A 21,591-nucleotide genomic window follows, 5' to 3' on the forward strand; every position below is an offset into this window, starting at 1 on the left:
ATGGATAAGACGTACTGGAGGTGCTCAGTGGGTTGAAATCAAGGGGCACTGGCCCCACCATGACATTTCATTGACCTTGCACAGTCTTTTCTCACAGCAGACAGGCTGATAGGCTTTGACTGACCATAAGAGAAGCATAGGTGTTAGTAATTACATTTACAATAGCTCTCTTCTAGTCAAGTGTCCCAGTAAGCCATGTCACTGTCGGGTGAGCCACCAGGACCCTGAAACTAAATGGAATTCAGCCATTATTAATTTGATTATTTACACTAGTGCCTTTTCCTACTGTAATGTAAAAAAAAAACTAAAACTGGTATCATGCATGACAGCTTACTTACTTACTTATTTAAATGGAACACACAGCAATAGTTAGAGTTAATAGTATCAGCTGTGCTTTCCTGCTGGGGCAGGTAAAAGTGTATGCTGTGAGAAACAGCTGTCAGCTCAATAATAAATGTGACAGTCAGAAGAAGAAGAAGAACAGCAGATGAGAGATTCTCACTCCAGAAGGAAATGTTGCTTGCAGTTTCACAATGAGCTTTTTGGCAGAAGTAGCCACAAAAAATATGATCTTATCTCTAAAGCAAAAACACACTTCTACACACTACTTTGTCATGCACACGCCACACACACACACACACGCACATGAAACCCAATGAGTTCCAAGGAATGTTCTTCCCAGAAGTTCACTCCCTAACAAAAACAGAACTTAATGTAAACCAGCATCTCGCTCAAAGCCTCTTCAAGACTCTACAGTTTGCTGCTCCTCACTCACCATGAAGGCAAGTAGATTTTACATTCAATAACAGGGAAATAACAAATACATTTTTCAGATTTCCACATATTTGATATACAATGTAACTGACATCTTAGAGAATTTTTTGCATTTATCTCAGTTACTCCTAAAACCCCTTCTTCCCCTGCATCTTGTCTTCTTTTCTCTTCATGTCTCGTGCTCTCCGTCTCTCTTCACTTCTTCAGAGCATTACTCTCATTTTAGCAGCCTTGCCATGGCAGCTACTCCTGTTCACTCCCAAAGGGTATATGGGTTTTTGCTTTCCTGTTTCAACGTTTAAAACAAAATGTAAAACATTATGAATGACACAAATATGCAATGATTGTTTGGTTTCATTTATTGAATCATTTGATATCAATTTCATTCCCAAGGTTTTGTGACCAGAGAGTTCATTGCCAGTGGGGGCCTTATGGCGATTGGTCAGATTGTGATGGCTGCACCAAATTACAGGTTAGAGGATTTTTTTTTTTGTATTATGAAAAGGGAAGCTCAAATCAAGCAATCTGATTGGCCCATAGCTGTTATATAAACCACACAATTGCTATATGACCATGACGCTTGACAACATACTAAAAATCCTAAGTATCACTCTCTGTCGGTGAAAAAAAGTCAAAGTTAGCCATATTCTGCAATTAAATTAAAATCTGCTAATTAGTCTATATTTGTATGCTAAATTTAGAAAATGTATAGTCTATATGTATGTATGTACTGTATATACATGTTGACAAAAACTTTAATTTGACCTCACAGAAATTAAACAGGGGTTTCTGTTCACGTCTAGCTGGTTTGTCACATTGCTATCTTTAGCGTTAAGCAAAATAAATAGTCTGTGCCATGCAGCTGCTAGTGTAGGCTGACATTACTGCACCGTGCTATGTGCAGCCTGCCAGCCCAGGAGGGCCTATTTTATTAAAGTAAACCTGCACATTTATTAATAATAATAAAAAAAAAATCATGTGGATGCGCAGACAGTGTTGTTGTCATTACTTAGAATTCCTCATGGGTGCGACAGAAACTATGCACTATAGCTTTAAGTAACACTTTATGAACTGATGATTTTGTTTTATTTATTTGCTTTGTAGTATACTTTTTTCATATTTGTTTGTCACATTGGGGTCACAGACAAGAAGCCGAGCCATGGCTGTCTACGCTCAGTTCGGAGGGAATCCCTGCGATGGGGAGCGAACTCAGACCAGGTCCTGCGAAACCACACAAGGCTGCCCTCTAGAGGACGGATGTGGAAACCGATTTCGCTGTTTATCGGGTTAGAACTAAAGCTCTGTTCATTCCCATTATCATACTTGTAAATAAGATTCACTAAGCTGTCTGCCTGTGTTCTGACCCACAGGGAAGTGCATCAGCCAGTCTCTGCGGTGTAACGGAGATGAGGACTGTGAGGGGGATGGACTCGACGAACGTGGCTGTGACATAGACAAACACTTTGTCTGTGAAACCTCTGTTGTCCCTCCAAATATCGAACAACTAGGATTTGGGTGAGTGACAAATCCTTTGTGCACCCATTCTCGCATACACAAGGAGGTACCATGTGTTTACCATTGGGATACTGTCATTGCCTATGTAGGTATGATGTGGTGTCTGGGAAGTGGAGGGGCAGTGTCATCAACACAAAGAGCTTTGGGGGACAGTGTCGCACCATCTTCAGCGGTGTCCACAACACTCCCTACAGACTGCCCCTTAGCACTATCCAGTACAGCTTTATGGTTGGTCATTCTGGAAACACAGTTGTTACACTTGGTCACTTATTACTTTAAAGGTAGGCTACCCTGTGGAGTTTTGATTGTTCATGAACAGCTTTGTTAACATTCAAAATTCAAAAAACATCATGTTACAAAGTGGCATTTTTTCCACCATTAGCTATTCACAAACCTATGAATTCACACTGTTGCTTGCTCTGGAGGAAACTACTAGAGCTGTTGGGTCCTTGTAAATTCTGGAGTGTGGTCTAGACCTACTCTATCTGTAAAGTGTCTCAAGATAACTCTTGTTATGAATTGATACTATAAATAAATTGAATTGAAATTGAAAGGGTTACAGCAACTTGCAGCCTTCGTCATTTGCTCATGTAGCATTGTCTTTGTATTTTGTGATCTGGTTCAGCTTTAGAAACTACTGGTGTTGAAGATACTAGGTTAGTTGACCCAACCATCCACAAGGGTACCATTTACACCCTGTGTTAACATGTGATCTGTATCTGGAAATATCTGAGTAATGAATGCTGATCTGCATATTTGCATTTAAACCTGGTATTAATAAGCATTACCTCCATGAGTCTCAATATGCAAATCCATTAGACTTGTTAGAAAAAGCAGAGCATTCCAGATGAAGGAAAACAATGCCATCCATTTCTAAATCCCTTTTCGCAGATGACCTATTCAACTTGCTGGGAGGTTTTGTTTTTGTAATGTATGTATTACACAATGATTTGGCAAGACCACTTCCAGATGTGCTCTGGTGAATGAAATCACATTCCTTTCTTAATGCTGATAAACAGACAGACAGTTTGCATGTTTATTCCAGGTGTCTTTTGGTCCTCAAAACATTACTCTATAGCAACTCTAGAGGTCAAATACTCCACAGGATACCTTTAATAATTCAACATCTTAGTTTAATGCACGTTGCATGTGCGTTCTGTGCGCAAGTATTTCAAATTCTTAACATTTGTTGATTTTAATTGTTAATTTAACGTTGTGCTCTTTCAGGTCAAAGTTCAGAATGACTTCAGTGATGACACGTACAGCAGTAAATGGCACTATGCAAAGGACATCGTCAACAGAGAGAAAGTGACCGGGACCACAACAGGATATAGAAACTATGACTTTCATGAGACACATGACAAGACTGAGGTATGGAGGAACCAGAGATTTTATCTCCAGGAAATCCCTGTGATAATGCATGCTGTTGGAAAAGGAAAATCCAACTAGAAAATGAAACTCACTCAGTGATTTTACTCCTTCCAGAACCGAAGGCTTTTGGTTTTAAAGAACGACGTAGAGGTAGCTCAGTTCCAGAGCAACTCTCATCTGTACCTCCCATTAGCGGAGGAGTTCTGGAAGGCGCTGATTAAACTCCCATCAGTCTACGACTACGCTGCCTACAGGAAGGTTATAGAGAGGTTTGGAACACATTACCTGTCTGAGGGAAGCCTCGGAGGCTCCTTTAACGTCATCGCCAAGATTGATCAAGAAACTGAAAGAAGGATGGGTGAGGATTCATAAATCATCAGCAGTTTCATGACAGGCCCAAATCAAAGAAAGAAAATTATTATATTAAATATTCATGATGGGACATTGGGGACATAGGGAACAAAGTACTTTAACCTCACATTCTGATGGTTCACATACGTATTTCTACTGATGGTCGCTGGTTCAGTAATATGTATGAACTTGGCAGTACAAAAATAGAATCGACCCAATTTCAGGAAATTAAATTAATTGTTATCGGAATGCATTTGAAAATGTCAAATGTCTGAAATACATTTCGCAAAAGCAAATAACTTACTCTATCATTTAATGTACTCTGCTTTTCTCAAACATGTGCATTAGACTATTTTTAACACAAAATGACACAACTAATTGTTTGCAGTCATGCAGAATTTTCCAAATCAACACTAGATTTTAAATATTAAAAGGGTAGATATATATTTACTAAAAGTATTGTAAGTATTTATTAGAAAGATTAGTGGTCATCCATAAAGCGCTGCCTCAATCCAGCTGTGAATTTCTGACACTGACTTTTGTTTGTCTTTTTCCTTTGACTTTCCCTTGTTTTCAAGTCAGCGAAACCACTGACTTCAATGAGTGTGAAAAGACCGAACGTTGGGTTCTCATATTCCCCATCACCCATGTGGACTGCAAGAAAGATCGTTACACAACATCATCCACTAGTAAAATGTTGATGTTAATATTACAAGCATACCAGCCTGTGAAAACACTTCACATTACTGAATCTTGTTGTCATCCTCTGCAAACCTTTAGGGGGTTATTCCAGGAATAATAATGTGCAAAAGGTGACAGTGCAGGGGGGAGGCCCCCAATACATCGCAGCCCTGCAACGCATGCAGCTCTCCGATCCGAGCAGAAACTGGGAAATGTACTCAAACTGGGCTGAGTCTGTCCGATCATTTCCAAAGGTCATAAAACAAAAGGTGAGCGGAAGGTAAAATGATTGCATCTTAGTGATATTGTATTAAATATCACAATACCTACATATCTCCCTTGTTTTGGCAGCTGCGTCCAGTGTCAGAGCTGGTGAAGGAGGTTCAGTGTGCTGGGGTGAAGAGGCTCTACCTTCGCAGGGCTATAGAACAGTACCTCACTGAGAGCGACTCGTGCCACTGCCGGCCCTGCAGAAACAATGGCATGGTTGTCATGGATGGAGATACATGCACGTGCATCTGTAAGCCTGGCACAAAAGGACCGGCCTGTGAGCTGGGAACTGAAGCCGAGGGTCAGCCGGGTGGGTGTTGAATTGCAGAAAGGGTTTTTATTGTCACTTTGGTGTTGGTTAACCCTTGTGTTGTCTTCCCGTCAAAATTGAAAATCCCACTTTTACTGACGCTTTTCATCGATGTATTCAAGTTTTTCTTACGTTTTTGTCCCTTTTTTCAACACTTCTGACACTCTTTTTCAATGTTTGTCACTTAACACTAACTTATTAACTTCAATTTCACAGTTATTTTTGGAATTTATGGTCAATGAAACTCATTTATAGGAAATTATGCCTAATGTTTGAGTTAGAAAAGCAGAAATTAGGAATTATTTAGACTAAAATTAAAGGAATGTCTGTTGATGGATAATCACAGACTGGAATATGTCAAATTTTACTCAATACTACATCAAAACCACATCAATTTATTTTCCAAACGCTGTAAAATTGAATAAAACACCCCAAAATTAATGAAAGCAGAGATTTGTACTTGCCAAATAGCGTTGTGTGGAATCAATCATGTTATTTTGGGTAGTTAAAAAGAACGTTTATTTAGGAAAATGGGTCAATTTGACCTGAGGACAACACGTAGTTTCATATGTTTAAAGAAATTATCTGACGTTTTTGGAAATAGGCTTTCGTGCTGAGGGTTATGTAAGAAGATTATTCTCATCCAACTCTCAGTTTAAAAATGCATTTCACAAACTATTTCTGTCTTTTTTCTGGCCATAATTAATTGGCTTAATTAAGTCAAGCGTTAAAGGTAAAACAGCAGCGAACTAGAGAGTGAATGAAGAGAGGGAGCGCCAAACAAAGCAGTGAATCAGAGGAATTGAACATTATTTTCAGAATGATTCACGGCCGTTACTATGCAAACCACAAACAAACACCCCCCGACCATGGTGGGAAGGTGCCACATTGATGGATTTTTTTGTGAATGCAATTCCTCAAAACGTCTGCGTGTGTCGGTTAAATTAAAAGCAGTGGGATGAGATTCCGAGGGTTGTGAAAAAGAAGCGGTACCTGGAAATGAGAACAGGCTGCACATCCTGCATGCTGTTTTGGGCTGGGGGGGGGGTTACACGCCCACAAGAGCCCATAAACGTCCCACACAATAAAAAAAAGGAGAAAATACAGGCATGGTCTCTGCAGAAACAGACACCTCCACATACATTTACATAAGTGATGATTGAGAGAGATTATTCATGTTTTAGTCTATACATTTTTTTTAAGTTAACAACTGCATATTATCCTATTAAGTCAATTTGTTTAGGTAGTAGGTTTATGCTCTAATAATGGTATTTTTTTGTTGCTTTTACCAGGCTAAATTAGCGAGTCACTCTTTATTGGATTATATCACATATACTGTTAAATATTTCTCACTTTCTCCCTCTTTTTTTTTTTTTTACCCGTTAAGGAGTGATCCACGGTAGTTGGGCCTGCTGGTCCGCCTGGTCAGCGTGCTCTAGGGGTCGAAGGTCAAGACGTCGTACCTGCTCTAATCCCACTCCTCAGAACGGGGGACAACACTGTATCGGAGAACCCACCGTGGCGTCAGACTGTGAAGACCAAGACCTGCAGTACTTAAAGTGAGAGATTCGAAGTTTTATTTTGCAGTTTGAATGTTTGTAACAAGCACCAGGAGTCATTGCATTGCATTTACAATAAGATGAAGTTACCCACTGGTTTTCATCAACGTGCAAGTTTACACCATCCTATTTTTATTTTTCTACAGAACCATGGAGCCTCAGTGCTTTGACCTAACTCTCCCAGCAAGTCAGAAGTGTGGAACTCCACCCGTTCTCATCAACGGCTACATCCTGGTAAAGATAAAGCCAAACTTAAAGTTACCATACATTATAGAACAAGTTATTGCAATCATTTTTACAATCACACTAATTGATTTTACAGTATAGGGTCAGTCTCTATTACCTAGAAGGCCACAGTTCAGTGTTACTCCTTAAACAATTGTCTTTGTCTTTACATCATTCATTCATATTTCAGTCTCGGAATTTCTGTTCCCTTTTAAGATGTTTCTGTACAGAAAGCAGAATTGAAATATAAAAGTAATCACTTTTTTGTCACTCCCCAGGTCCCTAAGGACATTTACCTTGTGGGTAGTAAGGTTGAGTATACCTGCACTGCTGGTTATTATCTCGTGGGTGACAGCACCCTAGAATGCAAAGCTGATCTATCCTGGTCTCCCAGCCCGGGACTGTGCGCAGGTGAATACTCATAACCAAAGTTAACAATCAAAATCAATTAGATTGCTGCTTTGTTAAACTCCCACTTTTCCCCCAGTCTCAAGGTGCAACATTATGGCTCTCGCTAAAGACGTCATAGCCTCTCCTTTACAGCAGGGCTATGCCATCGGGGACACAGTCACCTTGTCTTGTCCAGCGGGTAGACAGCTACTTGGAGAAGCAACAATCATCTGTGACCCTAGTCTGCATTTTTCACCAGACCCAGCAGGAATCACATGCAGCCCAGGTATATTTTACTTCAAGGTTTAAAACTAGAAATGACTATTTAAAGTAGTCTAATGGATGGCATGGACCTGCTCTGCAACAAATTGGACTGCAGTATATTTTACCTTTAACTTGTCATTTCAATCAGGAGAGATTTAATTTAAGAGTGAAAATAAGTTTAATGAACATGGTGCATGATAGGTTGATATGTTAGAGTCTATGATTTTAAATTATAAGGGGTATAGATCCCTTCCGATGGAGGTTAGACACTATGGAGGTGATGAAGGGATGAAGGAAGCCAGAAGATCTGGATGGATGGGATGTGAAGCGAGGTATCTGATGGAGGAACCTCGGGTGCTGGGAATGCTGGAGGTGAATGGGGTGGAGGAAGGTTGCGTCGATTTTGCCTGAAATGACAACTGACAGCAGCAAAGAGTAGACAGATTTAAAGTTTGAAATCAACATGATCGCAGAGATTTTGGCAAAATCTGGTGGGTTTAACCCAAAGAGTTGAAATGTGAAGCATAGTCTTCCTGAATGAACTTATCCTGAGCTTTATTTGTTCTTAACTATTTCATATACTATATTTATATAATTGAAATGATTGATATTAGTATGTTATCAATGTGGATAAATGATTTCTATGTATCCCACAGTCAGTACATCCAACAACCCTCGCCTTCGGTGCAATGTAAACCGTGGGAGAAGTCTTCCAGAGGAAAATGTGTTTGCAAAATGCCTTTTGAATGCAGGTATGTTGACTCAACCAATTAAAATGCAAAACGGATGGATTTGATGCATTATTTTGTCACTGTGTTTGATGAGGATTTTTGTCACCAGTTCATCTTTGGAGGTGTGTGCCACTGCCTTAACGAACAGAAAATCCGTCCTTCTGAATGTGTGCAAAATGCATGCACTGCAGTGTATTGGAAAGAACTACACGATAGCGGAGGACAGCACCTGCAAGTGGCCGGAGCGCAACACAATAAGCTGCACCAACTGTCACATGTGGGAGACCTGTGACGGTAGGGACATCTCAAAGCTACATACAATCCATGATAACAGTATTTGTGTCATAATGTGTGGTCATTGATCTTATTTGTCTTCACACTGCTCCTTTAGATCAAACCAACGAGTGCCGCTGTAGGGACTCTGCAGATTGCTTGACCCCGGGATTGAACGTGTGCGTCCAAGTTGGGGAGGACGCGACTGCAGCGTCTCAGACCATGAGCGAGTGTGAAGCAGGACTACAGCGATGTAAGGGACAAAAGGTGTCAGTTGTCAGTATCCTGCCTTGTGCTGCTTGAGGATGCAAGAGGAGAAACTGACCTTACATCTTCACCTTCCTTTACACCTTAATCCTCCACACTTAACACTTAACCTCACCTTTTCCAGTGAATTAGTATTGTAAGTGTTACTGATTCACCACTTTGTAAAAGCACACATTTATTCATGTATAAAACTATAATGTAAAATTGTATTTAGACAATGAATAAATGGCATGACACCAGCTTTCAGTATTGTACTTTTTGACATTGAGAGGCAGAGATATGACCCAAAATATAATTATTCCAGAGACAGGTTGAAATGTATATATCTGTCACAGTAAATACTGCTTGTACGCTGCAAATAGTAAGTCTGGTTTTTAAAAGAAATAATTTTTGTCAATTGCCATTGAGATAATGTTTGAAAATCTGTGTTCTGGCCTGAGATGGTCTATTTCAAAAGATGTCATGTGCATGTGAAACCAGACGGCGCTCAGCCTGCCAAGCAAACCCTTGCTGAAAATCTATTGTTGCCTCTGGCTAGCTGCCCGCTCACGGTGTGAGTGCATGTGTCGGAATCTGCCTATGAAACTGTGTGAAGACACCAGCTAGTTGATGTCTACAATCACACCTAAATGTTTATTATTGGCATATGTGCATCATTCAGATCCACCGTGTTGCACAGAAAGACTGATGTGTGAGAGGAATGTGCTAGAAAGGTAGACACAGATAAAGAAAATGCAGACATGAACAGGCACGCTAGGACTCTCGATAAGCTCTAAACCTCATTACGTCCAAGTAACTGTAAATAAATATACAGATGGTTGACAAAATAGAAATAAACAAAAATCAGTAAGTTGATAGGCAAAAGCCTCTCTGTTAGTTAGTGGGAGATGGACAGTGAATCTACAGGTTATAATGCAGCTTTGTTTTCAGCTTTGTGAAAAAGGTTTTTGGTTTTTGAAATAATTTATTTAACTTAAAAAGTAGGTCAATTTGACCCGGTTTTCACTGGAAAGCGAAAATAAATAGTGCTGTGCAAACGTCTTAGGCAGGTGTAAAAAAAGCTGTTAACTAAAAATGCTTTCAAAAATATAAATGATTCTTTTTTATAAATTTACTAAAGGCAAAGTAAGCGAACAAAAGAAAAATCTAAATTGGATTACAGTATTTGGTGTTACTACTCTTTGGCTTTAAACCAGCTTCAATTCTTATAGGTGCACTTGTAAAAAAGTAGGGCAACACTGAGGATCGTAGACACAGGTTGGCCAAGATGAAAAACACATCAAGCTTATTTCCCTTCGAAATCTCAGAACCGGCAGAAACCAGTGGGACCAGGGATCTACTAAGAAGTCTGGCCCGAAGTGGTCTTCATGGAAGCGTTGCAGCCAAAAAGCCATACATCTCCGACATGGAAACAAGACCAGGCGACTGTGCACAAAACATAGGAACTGGGGTGCAGAAAAATGGCAGCAGGTGCTCTGGACTGATGAGTCCAAATTTGAAATGTTTGGTTGGAGCAGAAGGCAGTTTTATGGCCAAAGGGCTGGAGAGTGGGACAATCATGAGAGTCTGCAGGCAACAGTGAAGCGTGGTGGAGATTCCTTGCAAGATTGGGGGTGCATTTCTGCAAATGGAGTTGGAGTAATGGTGTCCTCAATGCTGAGAAATACATACATGAGGGAGGCGTATGATTGGCCCCAAATGTATTCTGCAGCAGGACAACAACCCCAAACATACAGACAAGGTCATTAAGAGCTATCTTTAGTGGGAAGAAGAACAAGAAGTCCTGGAAGTGATGAACTGGCCCCCACAGAGCTCTGATCTCGACATTGTTGAGTGTGTCTGGGATTACATGAAGACACAGAAGGCTGGGAGGACAATCTGTGGTTAGTTCTCCAAGAAGTTTGGAACAACCTACCAGCCGAGTTCCTTCAAAAACTGGGTGCAAGTGTGTCGAGAAGAATAGATGCTGTCTTGAAGGAAAAGGGTGGTTACACCAAATATTGATGTGATTTAGATTCCTATTCTGTTAATTCACTGCATTTTGTTAATTGATGAAAATAAACTAGCACTTCCATATTTGAAAGCATTCTTAGTTTACCGCATTTTTTCACGCCTGTCTTAAACTTTTGCATAGTACTGTGTGTGTTTATTCTGAACAATTTACAACAGTTTATAACAGTATTATAGAATCAATGTATCCCAGTGTGCTGTTCAAGTGTTTCTATCCCTGCATGCATTAGGCACGTCACCAGTTTGTTAAAGGGCTCACATTCACATCTGCAGGCAGTTTAGACTTTCACCCACCCTGCTATCTAAATTATAATTAGTATTGTACATTTAGCCCATTTTTGGGAATGTTTGGGATTTATGAAAGAAACCTTGTCAGTCCCTGGTCACTACATGCTGAGGAAACTTTAAAGTTTGTTCCTTTACTGATAAAAACATACTTCATTCCAGCAGCAAAAGTAGACTGGATCCTGTCTGAGGTCTTTCTCTCTATATAGCATGAAAATGAGACAGAGAGAGTCTCTCTGTCTCATTTTCATGCTATTTCTCCAGAACTCTGTAAGAATAAGCAAAAGCTGCTTGTTATGGACTTACTGAAAGATTATCTTGCTTTTCTGTCCCTCCCATTTTGTATTTCCATCTATCTTTGTCACCGCCTAATCCTCCCAGATAGACATTTGGACTCTACAAAACAACATTTTCTCTTTTGGAAGTTTGTCTCCACCCGGTGGTCACTTCATTTTATTACATGCAAGAAAATTACAGAGACCCGTTGATTAGTTTCAATAACAAAAGTTTTATTAACAATGTAAAATGACCTATTTCAGCTTTGACTAGTGTACCTTCACCGTGCCCTAAACATTGATCACTATCAATAATACGCAAGACCCATGCTGCCTGGCCTCTGTCGGCTGGATCGCCTCAGACAGAGGGAGACCCTCCCTGCTCATACCACCCAACACATTCTTTGCTAACCCTCTTTGAAAATAATTAAGAGTGCGTTGCGTAAAGAGTATGTGTATATACAAGTCTAATGTCTTAATTCATAGATAGATATTGTGTGCAAAGAAGTTTTTTTCATTTTGAGTATTGTATCATATGTTCCATTTTGATGCTGGAAAGTTAAAGTTGGATACAGGTACTTGGTTTATGGAAGACTAAATTAAGTACATTAAGAAGAAAAAACAGCAAGGGACGGAAAACAGAGACTGTAATACACAACAAACTCATTCTGCACAAACCTGTCATCTGAGTTTAGACACACGAAGGACTAACTTTGTCTTAGCGAGCGCCGTCCTGAAATATTCGGATTGGCGTCTATTCATAAGTTATTGCATTAATTCTAACAGAAACTGACAATTATATTCCCTTTTTTAGAAGTAGTAAGTGAACACTGACATTATTTCAAATGGCCTCTCATTCTCTTTTACATTGGACAAGCAGATATCAGACTTAATTTACCAAAAAAAGGAAAAATCTGTTGCAAAATATCTTAAAATATATGTTCATGACTTTTGTTTTGATTACATTTGCGGTTACAGTTCTTCTTTGTATTACAAAATAAAATTATAAAATGGATAGCCTTTAAAAAAAAAGAGAAAGAGGCAATTTATTTGAAAATGGCAGTAATAGATTGGTGGGAGACACAAGTGGTGAAGGACAGTGGGTAATGGTGTCTTTGTTGCCGCCTCCTACCCACAAAGGCGGGGCCCTTAGCTGGTTACCAGGCAACAGAGCCCAAAGAACCTCCTCTTCCTCTGTCGGACCAGTGGGTAGGGAGTCAGGTTCAGCAAACTGCTGTCATCTAGACACAAGAAAACACAGAGGAGCAGGCCAGCTCAGACACGTCCGCTAGATTTAGCAATGCGTTGGTTCAAGTCACTCTTTTTCCTAATAAATCTTCTGTACTTTTTACCTATAAAAGATTTGGTCTCACTGCTCTAGAGATTGAAGGGTAATCCACTGTTTGGTTTCTATCTTACCTTGGTTCTTCAGTGGTAAAGGCATTGTCTCCCTGAGTTTACTGAGAAGGTTCTTCATCTCCCTCATATCCCTGCAATGACACAAAGAACGGCTTTTATGTAGTGTATCTGAAACATCTGTCATGTGGTATATTTTCTCACTCACTCACTCACTCACTCACTCACTCACTCACTCACTCACTCACTCACTCACTCACTCACTCAAAGTCAAAAGTCTGCTTTGTTGTCAATTTCTTCACATGTCAAAACATACAAAGAGATCGAAATTACGTTTCCCTCCATCCAACGGTGTAGACAAGACATTTTTAACCAATTAGGTCCACAGACAAACATAACGTTCAAGTAAACAATATAAAAAGTAAAAATAAGAAGACATATACAATGAGGAAAATAAGAGCAGCAAAATTTAGGTTGAAAATGTGCACTCACTCACTCACTCACTCACTCACTCACTCACTCACTCACTCACTCACTCACTCACTCACTCACAACTTAATGCTTGAATATATAGTTTCCTGTTCTGGCTATTGCAGTTGAAAAGCCTTAATACACACACACACACACACACACACACACACACCAAGCATTTGCGAAGCGTCATCTTAAATACATCTTAAAATACATAATTTTTTGCACAATGCGTATTGTATTATTCTAATTTCAGCACCTCAATAAACACTGGGATGAAGCCCAGTACACTCTGTGATTACTACATGCCACCCTGTTTGTTAATTATTTTAGTAAGTAGCTTGCCAACATCCCAAGGAAAAAAAACTGGATTTTTTTACGTTTTTCATTTTTGATTCTGTGGTGTAATAAAATGTTCCAAATTATCAAAAACAACCAGGCACATTACATAACATTACATTTGGGTCTACTCTGCCTAGTAGGTTGTAAATATTGGAGCTTGGCATAGCAGACAAATATAGAGGCATGTCATTTAGTTGGTATAGGATTTCCTATAAGAAGATTATTTTTTATTTTTAAAGTAAAAAACTGCTACGTTTTTGTATGTCATAAAATAAAATAGTTAACAAATCCCGCGGTAACGTTGCAACCATTACATCATTAGTAAGGTTGAAAGAGGAACACTTGGGGTTGGATTTGAATTAAGTAAAGTGTTACTACATGTGAGCCTATTTTGAAGAAAGCATTAGCTGCTAATAATGTCCTGTGAACGAAATGATAAATTATGCAAAATGTTAATGATCACTAATCTTTTAATAGTGCTTGCATAATTTGCATTACGTTTCCTGACACATGTACTTTCCCTTGTAGAATTATTCAAAAACATGCACACATACAAGACATTTTTAGTCTACCTACCTTTCAATGTTTTCTATGTCATTGGCCACCAGCCAGCAGAGCTGAGGAAAGTCAGTAGGGGAGGAAGAGGTGTCCTCCAGGATCGGGATATCTGAGCTCTCCTCTATCTTACTGTCGACCCCGGTAGGGCCACAGGGATCCTTACCTAAAGACAACAGAGAGTAGCTAGCCTTAAATATGTCTCACTACTGCAGTACATGCATTAAACACTGCCAATACACAGTGGGGAAAATAAGTATTTGAACACCCTGCTATTTTGCAAGTTCTCCCACTTTGAAATCATGGAGGGGTCTGAAATTGTCATCGTAGGTGCATGTCCACTGTGAGAGACATAATCTGAAAAAAATATCCAGACATCACAATGTTTGATTTTTTAAAACTATTTATTTGTATGATATAGCTGCAAATAAGTATTTGAACACCAGAGAAAATCAATGGTAATATTTGGTACAGTAGCCTTTGTTTGCAATTCCTCTAATGTCTTCGGACAGCTCTTTGGTCTTGGCCATGTTAGTAGTTGGATTCTTACTTATTCTATGGGGTGGACAAGTGTCTTTAAGCAGCTAATAACCTCAAACAGGTGCACCTAATTTAGGATAATAAATGGAGTGGAGGTGGACATTTTGAAGGCAGACTAACAGATCTTTTAGGGTCAGAATTCTAGCTGAAAGACCGGTGTTCAAATACTTTTTTGCAGCTGTATCACACAAATAAATAGTTAAAAAATGATTACATTTGGATTTCTAGATTTTTTTTTAGATTATGTCTCTCACAGTGGACATGCACCTACGATGACAATTTCAGACGCCTCCATGATTTCTAAGTGGGAGATCCTGCAAAATAGCAGGGTGTTCAAATACTTATTTTCCTCACTGTATACTTACATCCGTGCATTTATTTTAAAATCTGCAGTATATACAGAAACTCATATATATGCCACGAGGCTTATTCATGTGTTAACCTTTCCTGTGAAGCTGCAGGGACCCCAGCAAGCAGACAGATTTGAGCATCTCTGTGATGTACATCTCCAGACAGCACTGCAGCTGGATGAACAGCCTGCAGATCTCTGGGTGGATCTCCCCGTCCTCCGGCCTAGAATGACACATATCTCAATAAACTCTGGATACCAACTTTATGGAAACAAATTAAAATCATAGTCCGGTTATAGCAAAACAGTTCATCGAAAAACTCTTAATGTCCCTATGTTCTGTTAAACAGTAGTTTCACTTAAAGTGTACAAAATATACTTGAAGATGTTACACTTTAAGACATGAAAGTAAACTTAATGCACTTCCAATTGGGCTTTTCTACAGTTTAGTTACAACTAAAACGTATTTAGTACAAAATTAGTTGCATGCTTAAAGATAACTGTTTATTGACAAACTTGAAGTATGCTGATTATTAATCTGTCTTCAAGTACACTCAGTTCCACTAAAAACTTTCAACAGTAAAATAGCAAAAAAGTAGTATAGTAAAGAAAAGTTCCTTAAATATTATACCTCCGCCCCGCCATTTTCTTGATTATTTTATTTATTGATGTCTCAAAAAATTGCAGTATGTGTCACTTGTGTGTAGATAAAAATGGCGAAAACCATAACTGACATCTAACTTTTGTGTAATATATTTAATTTTCAGCGTGCACGTCTTCTAGGTCACATAATAATGCATTTATTTTGAAATATGTTAAAAAATATGAAGAATGGTCCTCTTAATACAGTTTTGCCTGCTTGTGATTAAATTAATATGATCAATAACCTGAACAATCCCATTACTAATGGCAGCAGCTAATGCCAGAAGGGGTTACAAACTCAAACACACCAAAGGTTTAGCAAAGTTTTCCCGAATCTAAACCATCAGATATGAGATACGCTGTGGAGTTTACATTAATATTGAAGAAATAGGAGCTATCAGTTTCTTTAGACCTGTTTCTGTTGCTTTAGGACAACAGCAGACAAGGTCAAACTTGCAACTGACTGGATTTTGCATGATTATCTTGTTGTGTGTCCACATTTTGTTGGTTTAACCGTCTGAGAATGCATGAATGAAATGCATTGGAGAGGTTCAAACATAAAAACCCCATCTGAGTACTTTTCATTTAACCAGAGTTGATCACTTGCTTTTAGGAGACATCCATCTAAATCTGGTGTCTAAGGGGAAACTACAGCAGGTGACATTCAGTGGTTGCGACATCACACAGGAAAGTGACGCCAATTAAAAGGCATGAAACTTGCACCTGGTACAATTATTTCTCACACAAAGCACGCTGTTGCATACCCGTCTTCCAACAGCAAAGCTTCCCCTTCCCACCGTTGTTGCCTTTTACAGTACTGTTGCTAAAGCCCAGCTGTTATCAATGCTGTCCTGCTTATCAGCTTTTCTCTAGCACATTGGAGAGGTCTCGCATCACTCAAACCATTCAGACACACTGGCTTTATTTGATTAAAGGGGACTAATCTGTGCTGTCTTATTCAAGCTATGCGTCTCTAGTAGTGGAGACGAACGTTGAAATGGCCTGGAGAGCTTTTAGAGGAGGAGGCTTAGAGCATGTGTTGGTGATGATTGTGACAATGATGTTGTTATCAGTAGGAACTGAGTTCTCTCTAAAGTTGCTGAGCTGTCTCTATTTCAATGGCAGCAGCAGAAAATTCAAGCACGGGACTATAATACATACTAAAGTAGCAATATTATATAAAATGATATTATTAAAGCATTGGTAAATGGATGTTGTATGACTCATGCCCCTGCATGACAGGAAACATGCAGTAGACATGCTTTCTGGCTAACCATAGGGGTGTAGCACGCACATGTGGTTTTAACATTGAATGGAGAGATTTTGTCATGCATGTAACAGACAGGGAAATATATGCATTCTTAAATCGCTGTGAGATATAACAAGTGGATTAATTATTTAGCCCGGAAATGGGTTACAGAGCAGAGTACAGCCTAACATATTCTAAACTCGTCCTCATGAAAAATATGGCAGACTAATATTTAATGGGAGTGCAGTTAATGGTTTCACAGTTCTCCAACAAATGTGCATGCCTTATAAGGAGGAATATGAGCTATAACAGGAGGAAATATGATGTTGTTATTGTTCCAGGGCTTTGGCAAGCAGTTAGCACTGCAGAATGTCTTCCAAATCTCTCTCACTATTGGATTCAGTCTGGCTGATGGTTATTTAAGTAAGTTTGAGGGTTCCAAGTCAGCTGGCTTCTTAGCCTCACAGAGGACCTTCAAATCCCAAGCCTAACTTTGCCCTTCTTCCACTGGCACCAATGTGGGGTAGTTGTTGTGCTCCGTGAAGAACGCAAGCCAAGTCAACAGACATGTGAACGCAACAAGTCATAAACCAACCTATATTGCAATGCATCTTGCATTGACTCATTGGTTTTTGCTAAAAAAGAAAAGAGCCAAGGAGTTCCATACTTACAGACATTCAGCAGTCTAGAAAACAATCCACATCCATTATTGAAAAGCGTGCTGATGTCTAAATGTGCAAATGACCATAACGGAAACACACACACACACACACAACCACTCTCACAATACATTAAAAGTAACAATGCAAAAGTAATTGGCTCCACATTATTGATAACATCATGCATTAATGTTTTAGACCCCAGCTGATGGGAAACGGTCAGTTACAGCATGTTGTTGTGATTGCTTCCTGGTAAAGCTGTACCGCTAGCAATTAGACACATCATGCTTTTTAAAAACAAAACTGTTCTGTTTTTCCCCAAATTATTTTCCCACTTCGAGCTCACTAGTATTACAGTAATGGGGCAGACACTTGAATAATTTCTTTTGAATATTAGAGGAGTAGGCTTAAGTATATATATATGTGTGCCTCAAACAAGGATGCTTACGGAAATTAGAGGTGGACTTTGGTCAAATTTGCTACTTTTCAGAGATAAAATTCTGAGATATTGTTGACTTTAAAACTGCACAAATGATGTACCAAATAAATAATCATTAGCTGTCGAACGGTATCCAAGGGCTGTTTCAAATACGAGAGTGCAAACATAACTTGAGAGAAAAAGTTGTATTTAAAAAGAAACTTATGAAGAATGAATGCTAAATATCACTGCATCACAACCAAAGGAGTGACTTTATGGAACAGCTGCAGTGGAGAGGTGAAGTCATGTACAACAATGAGCAATTTCAAAAGATTATTTAAAATGAATCTATTAAGGATTTCAAGTGATAATATTGCATAATGACTGTATGGTTCCTTGGCATCTATATACCAAGTATAGTATGGATGTGTTATTATTTAATCTGCTATAGATTGATCAGTAGAGGAAGAAGAAGAAAAGAAACCAAAACAATGTAAATGTGTGTAGGTACTGTATGTACTGTATGTATGCATCTGTATCTATGATGTGTAAATGAGAGACTCATTTATATGTGAAGCATAAAATTTTGTATTTATTAAAGGATAAAAGCAGAGAGGGGGGGGGGCGGACCTGAGAAGTTCTTCCTACTCCTTTTTGAACATGGGGATTTTTAAAATGACTTTCAATAATTTCGGAAGAATGTGCTGAGAAGTACATGACCTTATTTATCTTTCATTTTAATTGTATGTATGTATACATGACTTTATGAATTTTGTTTTTTAGTTTAATGGTTTTAAATGTTCGAATAAACTACTGCTTTACAACTTTAGGTGCTAGCAGTGTTGCAGTGCGCCCTGTTTGGTGCACTTTCAGAGCCACTTAACTAATTGTCAGCACCATGGACAGCGTCCGTGCCAACTCACCCCGATATCAGGGAGAGACTGTGGTGTGCCGCTCTCGCCATTTCGCAGCCTTTGGTCCGGGTCTTCAGCATTTCGGCCCGTAAGGAGGGACAGTCCACAGTGATTTCGCCAATGGAGATGACCAGCTCACGGTACAGAGCCACAAGGGTATTGAATTCCTGGACGATCTGTGTTACAATGACACGACAAAAAATCACACAAAACTAAGTTATTCCAAAATGACTTAGTCAAGTAAGCGCCACACACACATAGCCTATAACAAACATTTGCTTGAATATTGCTTCCTGTTCTGTGACCATTGCAGTTATAGCTTTGATCCTTGGCCAATATATTGACTTGTCAAGAAACCACACACAAACAAACACACACACACACACACACACACACACACACACACACATTGATGACAGATGCAGGTGCATTATGGTATAGGCATCATTTGAATTAGTATACCAAAATTTGCAACCTTGCACCCATGCGGTTCAGCCCGTGGAAACACGCGATTAAGCAACAAAAAGTGAAACATTGCCATCAAAAATTGATTTTTCTGTTATTGACAGTGGTCCCATTATGGTAAGTTTGGTTGTTTGCACAACCTCGGAGCTTGAGATTGCGGAAAAACACATATTTCGTTCATTTTGTGCAACTCCTGCAGAGCATCCTGCTGCACTCCTGTAGCTATAGGAGCAGAGGAGCTCCGTGACGTTCACTAATGTGTGAAAGGGTGAAGCAGGCTACAGCCACCGTATGATCCCACCTGCCAACATCTGTCAAAACCACTGGACCTCTTGCGCTACGAACGCCTAGATCATATTGTAATTCAGGCAATTTTGAAATCAGTCTAAATCATCAGCACTCCAAATGCAAATCACACAGTCAATCTGCACGCCGAGGTGATGTGTTTGCATCACTGCCGACGAAGCAATGCAAATGCAAAGCTATTTTTAGGCTCCCAGACTGAGTTACAGTCTTTTTTTTTTTTGCAGCTATTAACAGCTGTCGCCTCTGCACCCTACATGCACGGGATAGTCGATCGCCCTAATAGAACAAAGCAAGCTAGGGATAATAACACAGCACTCCTTATCAGAGGCACCATGCAGGCATCGACGTGTCGCAAACCTACCATTCTGCAGTCGGCCACGGCGCGCTGGGCTTTGCGGGTACTTTCGGTGCTCTCCCTCCTCTCTGGGTCTCGGCAAGGAGGCTTGCCAATCTGGAAGATGTTCCCGGAGGATCTGGGGCGGTTTTTGCGCCCATTCGATGCAGAACTCATGCATACACATCCACTAATAAAACAGCCCTAACACAGAACGGTTTTGTCTGATATATCCACCAAACTTCACCACTTTCTCTCTTCCTGCCTCACCACCCTGCACCTCGCTGTTCACCTTATTCTCTCCTCTGCACACGTTCAATTCACCTTCACCAACTACTGGCTCTGGGTTGAATCTCGATTATGTGTTATTGCTGTGTCTATCTCTCACGTTGCTCCCCTCTAGTGTGGGAGACGGAGCAAATAGAGTGCAGAAAAAAGTACCGGATGAGCGTCTGCGACTCCTCTCCGCATTGCCCTGACTGCAGCGGGACGCAAGTCACCTTCACCCCAGCAGCACACGGTGCACGGTGAAGACTTCACACCCAACCCGGAGTCCAGCTAGCTGAGGTGTCTTCTCTGACGCACCGATGTCGGAAGGAGACGATCACATTCACGGATATTCTCCAAATGCAACCATTTTTTATGATTGCGCGTTTCCATTAAGCACCAATAAGACGGGCGATAAGGATCGTTTCTAAGCCGCAGAATCTCCTTATGGAGACGAAATAACGCCACCGATGTCCCCGCTGACTATTTCACTGCGCACGCTCCTCAGTGCCGGAGAAAATCTAAACATAAAAAATAAAAAAAACTTAATTCCTGGTATCGCGGTCTCAATTCGGCTCCCAGGGTCTGTTTGTTCGAGTGTCTCCAGCTGGTCGGGCGGGCCTATCTCTAACCTTGGAGAGGCAGGAGAAGACGAGCAGTTGCTACAGGCCTGACGTGGCTCTGTGGCTGGCAACACTGCGCACCCAAAGGACGGGAATACTAATAGGGCCCATCAAGTCAGACCCCCGCCCAGAGCTGTATCCTAAACGTGTGAAATTCAGGCTATTGGCCACTTTCCCTCTACAGTAAAAAGTACAATAAAGTAAATTCAATTTTGCAGTTAAGACTATATGTGTGTCCATTTCAACTTTAGAATTGAATACCACAATTTACACATCTACTACGGGATATTCATAATAACTATGCAGGCCCATTGTATTGGTACTTAAAGTGTGTTTTATGGTATAATTATTTTGTGTCTAGATGCCTTTCTCAACAGCAATGACATGCCAATGGACACATTATGGTCAACATAAAAGTGTTACTTTATCAGAGACCCAAATGTGTTTTTAAGGTTGTTAAGGTGGTTACTAAGGGTGATCTTGCAATCCAGGTTGTGTTATGTGTAAAACATAATAGCTGGACTAATACAAAACCACAAAAAATGTCAGT

The 21,591-nt window shown here is 39.9% G+C and overlaps 2 protein-coding genes across 3 annotated transcripts; one reads left to right on the plus strand and one right to left on the minus strand.

Moving 5' to 3' along the window:
* Positions 1–586: 586 nt before the first annotated feature.
* c7a (complement component 7a) lies at positions 587–9,222 on the plus strand. The gene is given in 19 exon segments (XM_032516399.1): positions 587–782; positions 982–1,040; positions 1,168–1,246; positions 1,919–2,060; positions 2,145–2,289; positions 2,379–2,517; positions 3,517–3,660; positions 3,775–4,018; positions 4,590–4,700; positions 4,792–4,961; positions 5,044–5,272; positions 6,660–6,831; positions 6,978–7,065; positions 7,335–7,467; positions 7,544–7,732; positions 8,367–8,372; positions 8,375–8,462; positions 8,551–8,735; positions 8,833–9,222. Coding segments are annotated over 19 exon segments (2,514 nt in total). The 5' UTR covers positions 587–776; the 3' UTR covers positions 9,018–9,222.
* A 2,542-nt stretch (positions 9,223–11,764) lies between these two features.
* rgs7bpa (regulator of G protein signaling 7 binding protein a) lies at positions 11,765–21,138 on the minus strand. Of its 2 annotated transcripts, none has more exons than XM_032516545.1 (6): positions 20,179–21,138; positions 19,056–19,222; positions 15,258–15,388; positions 14,297–14,441; positions 12,971–13,041; positions 11,765–12,792 (listed from the first exon to the last, which is right to left on the minus strand). In XM_032516545.1, the coding sequence occupies exons 1-6, from the start codon at positions 20,326–20,328 to the stop codon at positions 12,701–12,703; spliced, it is 756 nt and encodes a 251-aa protein (XP_032372436.1). In that variant the 5' UTR covers positions 20,329–21,138; the 3' UTR covers positions 11,765–12,700. The 2 variants fall into 2 exon arrangements, with proteins under 2 accessions (XP_032372436.1, XP_032372437.1); XM_032516546.1 differs by having other exon boundaries at positions 20,593–21,136.
* Positions 21,139–21,591: the final 453 nt, after the last annotated feature.

The sequence above is a fragment of the Etheostoma spectabile genome, chromosome 5 (genome assembly GCF_008692095.1).
Source record: "Etheostoma spectabile isolate EspeVRDwgs_2016 chromosome 5, UIUC_Espe_1.0, whole genome shotgun sequence".
Taxonomy (NCBI): domain Eukaryota; kingdom Metazoa; phylum Chordata; class Actinopteri; order Perciformes; family Percidae; genus Etheostoma; species Etheostoma spectabile.